A 9,004-nucleotide genomic window follows, 5' to 3' on the forward strand; every position below is an offset into this window, starting at 1 on the left:
ATGGTAACTTTGAAGAGTTAATGAGATCCATGGAGGGTGAGGAAATGTGATCAAATACTTAGTCTGAGGGAAACAGTTCTTATCTCTGCATGAACACACATGATGTGCAGTTTAAGGTTTGGTATCTGTTAATGAATCAAACATGCAATATGTTGTTAAGACTTCATGGTAAGACTTCTCTTTCTATTTTAATAATGTGTGCCTGTTATATAACCTGCCTCTCTCATGTATGAAAGTTTAAATTTGGATTCTTCATGGATGATGACTTAAATGTAACATACATTGCTCTTAGTGGGTATGTTGGAATGGGCACATTCAGGTTTTTGTATTTTTCTATTATGTTTGCTGTATATATCCTAACAATGTTCTTTAGTTCATCCATTATGTGCCTTATATGGAAGCATAAGAACCTCCATGAGCCTATGTACTTTTTTATCGCAGCGTTGCTTCTGAACTCCATTGTTTACAACACTGCTATGTACCCAAAGTTGTTAGGTAACTTTGTGTCTGAGAAACCGGTCATATCATATTCAGCCTGTCTCATTCAATTTTTCTTGTATTACTTCTTGTGTGCTTCAGATTTCTTCCTGTTGTCAGCCATGGCCTATGACAGATATGTGTCTATATGTAAGCCTCTGCAATATCATACTATAATGACAACAACTACAGTGAGTGTTATTCTCTGTTTGGCTTGGCTTGTGCCTGCGTGTGAGATTGCAGTTTCAATTATTCTGATTGTTAATACTAAATTCTGTCATTTTACTTTAAAATCATTTATATGCAACAATTCAATTTACAATCTCTTTTGCATTAGTTCAAAAATAATATCTTCATATGATCTGTATGTTCTGTTCAGCATGGCCCTTTTACCTTTGCTCTTCATAGTTTTCACATACACCAGAATACTGATCATATCCTATCGAAGCGGTAGAAATGTCCGGAGAAAAGCTGCACAGACCTGTTTACCTCACCTCGTAGTTTTATTCTGCTTCTCCTGTTTGTGTGCATATGATGTTATAATAATTCAACTTGGATCTGATTTACATTCCATAATGACTTTACAGGCATTCTTGTATTACCCCCTCTTTAATCCAGTTATATATGGACTGAAAGTGAAAGAAATCTTTAAGCACCTGAAGAAGTTGTTCTGTCGAGCAAAGTTGAACTGACGTATTAACAGGGATGTTGCAGTAATTGTGATGTAAGTGATGCTAATGTGCAGGCATTTCTTCTGTAATAATATGCACATATGTGATGTTCTGATCTGTTGAAGGTATTTCATGTATAACCTCTTTACTACATGTCATGTATACAGTATGCTCAGTTTGAACAATGTTATGAATACTTAATATGCTTCACTTAATAAAAATCATGTTTTTTTAATGATGTGATCTGAAGTTTTCTTTGGTTTATCAAACCCACGTCTTGTACATGAAAAAGAGTCTAGTGAGGAATAAGCCCCGAGTACAAAAGCACACCGAATGAACTGATGATTGGGGTAGCAAGAACAAACTGAATTATCATATCATATTTATCGTCATTTCAGGCTCCTGATGGAAGTTTAATGTTGTTCTTCCAAATAGTGTCCAACAAAAAAGATTCCTAAAGGAAGCATTCATTAAATTTGAATCCTGTCAGGCCACTAAACGTGATACACAATGATCTGTGGTGTAAAGGAAAAGAGACACTGGGCTCCTACAGGGAAAACTCAAAGCTGTCAGTGCATAGATAATATAAAAATGAGGGGCCAGAAAATAAAGATATCTTAAAATGTCGTTTAACGTTCATCCTCTTCTGTTGCTGCTCAAGTGGAAATTATTAGTTTCCAATGGGTGGATAAACCCAGTTTTTTACTCACAAGAACACCGTTTGAGAAAGCAAATGAGAATTGGAGAGACATTTTAAACTAAACATAACAACAATAGTCTTGTTGAAATAAACTTGTAATAAAGGATATCTGCATTTGATAAGGACTGAAAATACCAGATTATAGACATGTGTTGAGGCAAAAGAGGCAATTGTTTATAAATCCTGTACGTTTTGTAACTCGAGGGTAGGATCAAGGGTAATACCAAGAATCATTCAGTTACTTGATTCAAGGGTTTCAGGGTCATTCTGCAACACAGGGTTGCACAACAAATTGAAGTTCTCTTCCCAAATGAGCTCAGGGATTATTCAGCTTTTTACACGCCAAGTGCAGAATTTGATCAGTTGAACACAATGGAGTCATATCTCTGTGAAGATGTGGGCACAACAATCTCCAATCTACATTTTCTGGGTTAGCCTGAGTCTTACTTCCAATTGTGTTATTTTTCCATGAGTGGACAAGAGCATGCTGGTTGGTGGAACAGTTTTGAGTTCTATGGGTTAGCTTTGCTTTACAACCCTCAGTTGCCTTTGGTACAGCTGGTCCGGTGTATGGTTGTAAGATAATTTGGCCGGAGAACGTCTCAATGTTCCCTGTCCATAATTCAATATCCATGCGTCCATTGTTACGAGTGTATCTCTGAGATACATGCCATACTCAACGGAGAAAAAAACAAAAACAACAATTTAACAAAGTTCATGCGAGCTACCAGCTCTCACCAGTGGTGTAAAGTAACTAAGTACATTTACTATACTTGAGTATTTTCTACACTTTGGCAACAAATATTTAACTTTTTACTCAATAAATGTATTTGAAAACATTAGTTACTAATTTATTTTGGAGGTACATATTATTAATAAACTATTATTGATGGAGTTTTCTGCTAGTATCAAAAGTGATTCATGTTTCTCACCGTTGAACAGCTGCAAAATGAAATGAATGCATCATTAATTATACTCCAGTGATATAATATATATTTTTCCAAAAATGTCCACTTTGAGTAATGAGTACTTTCGCCTCGGTCCAGCGCGAGGACCGTGCTCTCCTGCGGGAGCTGCTGCAGCGTCCGGCCAACCGGGATGTCGATCCAGTGAGTGGAGTGGGGAGTGTGGCTGCTGCCCCTGCTATCCGGGGGAGCACAGTTAGCCGCACACAGCCTGCCAGCGTCTTCTCGGCATAATACCGTCAGCTGAGGGGGGCCATCCTGGACCGGCTGGGCAGTACACCAGAGGGACATCGGCGCCAGTTCAGAGCCCTCCCCTTCGAGGACGCTGGCCGCCCCTTCTCCTCGCGCAGCAGCTCCTGGATGGGGCTAGACGCTGGCTTCAGCCGGGGATGCGGTCCGCTGAGGACGATGTGGAGCAGGTGGCAATGGAGCAGGTGGCGATGGAGCAGTTTGGCGCCAGCCTGCCATCGTCAATGGCGTATTGGGTCCAGTGCCACCGCCCGGCCAGCTTGGAGGCAGCCGTCGTCCTCACGGAGGATCACCTCTCGCTTCCCCGGCAGAGTGTGAAGGAAGAGTCCCGACCACCTGCCGTTCCAGCGGGCCGACCTACCCCAGCCCCGAGGAGGAGATTCCCTGCAGCACCTGCTACTCCTTCCCCATCTCACACACCCACACCCACACCTCGTCATGCACACACACCACAGCGGCAGCCCCCGACTAACTCTCCCCTTCTTTCTGTCTCTTCTCAGGGTCCAGTCTACGCGTCTGGTCGTCCGGCACCACAGGGGGCTCCTCAGACGCCAGGGCAGGGTTGCTGGCGGTGCGGACAGCCCGATTCCGAGGGGACGTATCGTATACCAGTATGTATACAAGGGGGTACACACCAGGCTCTGATGGACACAGGCTGTAATCAGACGATGATCCATCAGCGCTTGGTTCGGCCTGGGGCATTGGTAGAAGCATCTTGGGTGAAGGTGAGGTGTGTGCATTTCCAGTACCCGGAGGTGGCGCTGGACATTTCTTTTAGGGGCAAAAAGCATAGAGTCAGGGCTGGAGTTAATACTCGCCTTACTGATCTTGGGGACGAATTGGCCGGGGACCAGGGAGTGTCAATCAGACATCATCATCAGCAGTAAGGGGTCCCCACAGGGGACGGTGCTGGCACCGTTTCTCTTCACCCTCTACACTGCAGACTTCACCCACAACACTGCAACCTGTCACCTGCAGAAGTTCTCTGACGACTCCGCCATCGTTGGACTCATCTCCAACGAGGACGACAGGGAGTACAGGGAGCTGACGCAGGACTTCACCCTCTGGTGCCAGAGGAACCACCTCCGGCTCAACGCAGCGAAGACCTAGGAGCTGGTGGTGGATTTCAGACGGCGCCAACACTCCCCCCGACACCAATGAACATCCAGGGGGTGGACATTGAGATTGTGAAATCTTGCAAATACCTGGGCGTTCATCTGAACAATAAACTGGACTGGACTGAGAATTCTACTGCTCTGTACAAGAAGGAACAGAGCAGACTCTTTCTGCTGAGGAGACTGAGGTCTTTCAGGGTGCAGGGGGCACTCCTTCAGACTTTTTATGACTCTGTTGTGGCATCAGCCATTTTCTATGGTGTGGCCTGCTGGGGCAGCAGCATCTCGGCTGCTGACAAGAAGAGACTGAACAGACTGGTAAGGAAGGCCAGCTCTGTCCTGGGGAGTCCTCTGGACACTGTGGAGGTGGTGGGAGACAGGAGAATGGCAGCCAAGCTGTCCTCCCTGCTGGACGATGTGTCCCACCCCCTCCAGGACACCCTGTACTCACTGTGCAGCTCCTTCAGCGATAGGCTGCTGCATCCCCGCTGTCTCACGGAGAGATACCGCAGGTCTTTCCTTCCTTAACCCAGACTATACAACCAGCACAGCCCCTAGCTGACCCCCCCCCCCCACACACACACACCACAACACAGACTATATCACCCCTTGCTGCTAAATACCAACAAACTATGTGCAATATGTGCAATATATAAATGCCGTTAATAACTGTGTAATATATACCTGGCTGCTAAATCCTTAGAACTGTTACAAGGTGTGTATTTAGTATTTTGTAAATTGTGTAACTTGCTGCTGCCAGTTAAGCCCTGAGCCTGTTTTTCAGGTTTCAGGCTCGAAAATGACATGCCCAGAACAAATTACTATAACTTCACTTCTAAAAGGGTTAAATTAATAATCTTTTTTCTCAAAGCAAGTTTACATCTGTGAGTTGGATGTAGAAGTGTCAGAATCAATATAGATGTTTCTGTGTCAGAGTAAATTCAGATGGAACATTGTAAAAAAAGGTCAATTCTTACCTCCGCCTAAAAAAAAACCATTACTTATAGTGAAAACCACCCTTGGGTGATGGGATGGTAGACTAAAAGCTTTAGGAATCCAAACTACAACATATAATACAGATGAAGCGTCTTATTTTGGACAGTTTAAAGTGCGAGGGTCGTGATCGGTTCATGCACGTTCCGTGATGGCCGGCCGGCCCCCAGTCAGACTTGATACCGCCCCCATGATAAATACATTTAATTATTGTGAAGCCAGCTGCAATGGATCATTGATCCACCAGGGGGTGCAGTGGGGTTCCACACTGGAGTCATGTGAAATCAACTTCTAAATAATAGATGTTGTTTAGTCGGAAAAAACGAACGAGCCGGCTCTCCCGATTTTTAATCCTAATTTAATCATCATCATTGATGTTTATGTTCGCCGAATTGACATGAAATCACTGACAAATATGAATATTCTGTATTCAACTTCATTGAAACGATCAGGATGGGTGTTATTTTTCCCCACAATGACCAAGTCGCTGCAAATGATCCCATGTATTACATGTACATGGCCACATTCTCAACAAAGTTACGTAACGAAACATTCTGTATTCCTTGCTTACTTTTATTTAATGCTTTATAACAGCTGGAATAGTTCGTTTAGAACAGGCACCTCACTCGCAATCTGCTCCTCCGCAACGCCTACCACCTACCTCCGGCTGAAATTATGAATGTACAGCAAGGCATAGTAATCATAGATAACACGGCAGGGTCCGTTACAGTTTGTTTTCATCTGATTTCAAATATTTCAAATGTCTGAAGTTAATAAATACATTCTCAGTGTTCAAGTCAATAATAGTCATATAAGAAAAGTACTGATCTAATAACAGAGATTTTATAAGGACTTTTCAATGTTCGACATCGCTCATGTGAAATACAGTAAACTGGATGTTGTGGTGCCGAGAGGCGGGGTATCAAAAGTACAAGCTAAACTTTTATTTAGCATCTGAACACACTTGTAAACAACGTGATGCCCGGGAAGCGAAGACCCGGCGGAAACAGCTGGTCTGGTTCACTAAAATGTCCGTGTACAGTATATCTGGTACTAATGTATAGCGGATCTTTGTTAAGATCCATATGTCACGGATAGAACTATATATTGAGCTTTAAAACAAATGATATATATTATAATAAAATAAACACCGGCTGTTGTTATGCCTGCTGTAACGTTTACTTTCTCCGTTCTCCGCTTAAGTAATTATTACTTCCTGGTTAGTTTTCCGCTCGAAATTTAAATCTGAAAATGGCAAAATAACGGAGAAAAAAACGTTCACAGAGAAGACGACAACAATTGTCACTTGCACTTGTCATTTAGCATCTGAACACACTTGTAAACAACGTGATGCCCGGGAAGCGAAGACCCGGCGGAAACAGCTGGTCTGGTTCACTAAAATGTCCGTGTACAGTATATCTGGTACTAATGTATAGCGGATCTTTGTTAAGATCCATATGTCAGTAGAGATGGGATGGCAGAAGGTGCTATATATATATATATATATATAATTCCAAAGCTGGTAAAGACCTTTCAAATTTAGCAATAATAGTCATATAAGAAAAGTACTGATTTGTTCTTGAATCAACTTTTTTATGGAAAATGTTTTATGTAATTTTATTTCATTTTAAATAAAATGAAAGACATTCACAGTTAATGTAATTAGATATACATTATTAATGCCATACATTTTTAAATGTAATTAGATATACATTATTAATGCCATACATTTTTGCATAAATATTTATTCAGTATGATAGCTGTCTAACAGAAGTTAAATCCATTTCTCACTTATTCTGACAATGTACTTAACCCCAAATAAAAGAACCCAATAAAAATAGTTGTTAAATAATAGTGAAGTCACGTTGTAATAACAATAACTCATCTCTCTCGGTTTTTTTTGTTTTCTTTTCTTGGATTTAGAAAATATTTTTATTGATTTAAAACATAGTTCTATGTATTGATTTAAATTTACATGCATCCGCTAAGAAAAATAGTCCGTTGTTACCGTTTTTTAAACAGTCAGAATGAAACGGCAGCTCTCAGCTGTGTGTTCACACTCCTAACTCTGATCTTTCTTTTCCAACAGTTAAGTTAACTGTAGGTTACTCTGAGTGACAAGCTTACAGTTAGTGAAGTAACACTTTTTTTTTGTGAGTCACGACCTCGCTGTTTCATTCTAACATAACGCTCCAAATATGACTGTTTCCACTCGGACTTCAATACAGCAACACCATTGTTTGGTTTCCATGGTAGCGTGTCTCTTTAGTAGCGTGCACTCCTTTCCTGTAAATTACAGGTCCAGCCAGGCAAAACAGTAATATGAAATATGAGCGTTAGTTTTTAACTGAAATGATCAAATAAAGTCAAAATGTCACAGTGTTTACAAACATTGACCATACCGTTCACCAGCCCCCACCCCACTCTTTGTTTAAAACGAATTGGCCATCGGAATGTGTGTGTCCCAACCCCCCCCTGTGATATCTCTTCACAGGGGGGAGAGAGTTAGACGCTCGTGAATTGTCAACGGGGGGGGGCCTCTCTGCACGGAGGAGCCGCGGAGAAGTGAATCACAGTGATCTGCTATTTTAAAGTAAATTCAACACATATCGACCCTAAATATAGCATATATTAAGAACGAGAAAGTGTTAACATCGTTTTTTGTAAACATATGACCAATGTGCGAGGGTGATGACATCAGAGCATCGTCCTATGGGCTTAGCCCCGGACAGGTACAACAGGTATTCACTCAGAGGGGGGTAGTTACTCATTTACATGTCAAAAAGCAACATACAGTAGGCGGGTGGGGGATGGTGAACGTTTACATTTCTCTACAGCAGTGGTTCCCAAACTTTTTGTGCCCAAGGCACACCAAAGGACAAGTAAAAATCTCAAGGCACACCTATTGTGCGAAATAGCCCTTATAACACGTGTTATCACTCATATCATGTAAAATATCTGTAAATGTGCATAATTATTTACTAATGCCAAATAAAATGTATAGATAGAACAATCAGTGGTTCAAGTTAGTATATTCCTCAGTGTAACATATCCACTAGTTGCAAAGCTTAAACATTTTTATATATTTTTTTATTTTAAGGGAAAGGATGTTTTCACTACTCAGTTTGTCAACTATGTTACGGACAAACTTGATGTCATTACAATCATTTGATTAAGTCCTGCACTTCAAGTAAAATCAAATTTGAAAGGCTCTTGAGTCTATTCTACCATATATCCAAAGATTTTTTAAACTTTAAAAAATAATTGTATTAAAGTTTTGTTTTTTCATGTGATATGTTCAGCACTGTCATTAAGTTTAGGGATATTTTGTATTATAAAACTACCATACAGGTCATTTTGATAGTTTTAAGAGATGTCATGTAAAACTCCAACCTGTGTAGATATACATTATACTATAAAGGATATCAGAAGCACTATTTTAGATATTTTAAATTTGAAAAAATGAGGTGCAACATAGTTGACAATGAAAGTCAAACATTTGACGCAAATAACATAGTTGACTGGACACATTATTAACCATCAGCACTATGTTAATTTCAAGGCAGAAGTGCAAAATTCCATTGATAATGATGTGTAATGACGTCTACATGTCGTACAAATTGTCAACTAGGTTACCTGTCAACTAAGTTACTACAGTTATTACAGTACTGGGTAACTCAGTTGACAGGTAACCTAGTTGACAATTTCCCTATTTTGACCCATCATTTCAATGGTAGGCCTTGCCTGGATGACCACATGTCATTTTCTTGAACAGGTTAACATCACATTTGCACATATAATTGAATTAAAATCATTAAACAATTGTAAACCATA

At 40.8% G+C, this 9,004-nt stretch overlaps 1 protein-coding gene across 1 annotated transcript; it reads left to right on the forward strand.

Annotated features, from left to right (window-relative positions):
* The first annotated feature begins 254 nt into the window (after positions 1-254).
* LOC117476138 (olfactory receptor 11H2-like) lies at positions 255-1,169 on the forward strand. Its single transcript, XM_034122520.1, has one exon. It carries the CDS (start codon positions 255-257, stop codon positions 1,167-1,169), a length of 915 nt encoding a protein of 304 aa, XP_033978411.1.
* Positions 1,170-9,004: the final 7,835 nt, after the last annotated feature.

Source organism: Trematomus bernacchii, unplaced genomic scaffold, assembly GCF_902827165.1.
Source record: "Trematomus bernacchii unplaced genomic scaffold, fTreBer1.1, whole genome shotgun sequence".
NCBI lineage: Eukaryota > Metazoa > Chordata > Actinopteri > Perciformes > Nototheniidae > Trematomus > Trematomus bernacchii.

Bases quoted from the DNA above. Each gene is read 5' to 3' on its own strand.
- LOC117476138 (XM_034122520.1), top strand. From the start codon at position 255: ATGGATGATGACTTAAATGTAACATACATTGCTCTTAGTGGGTATGTT.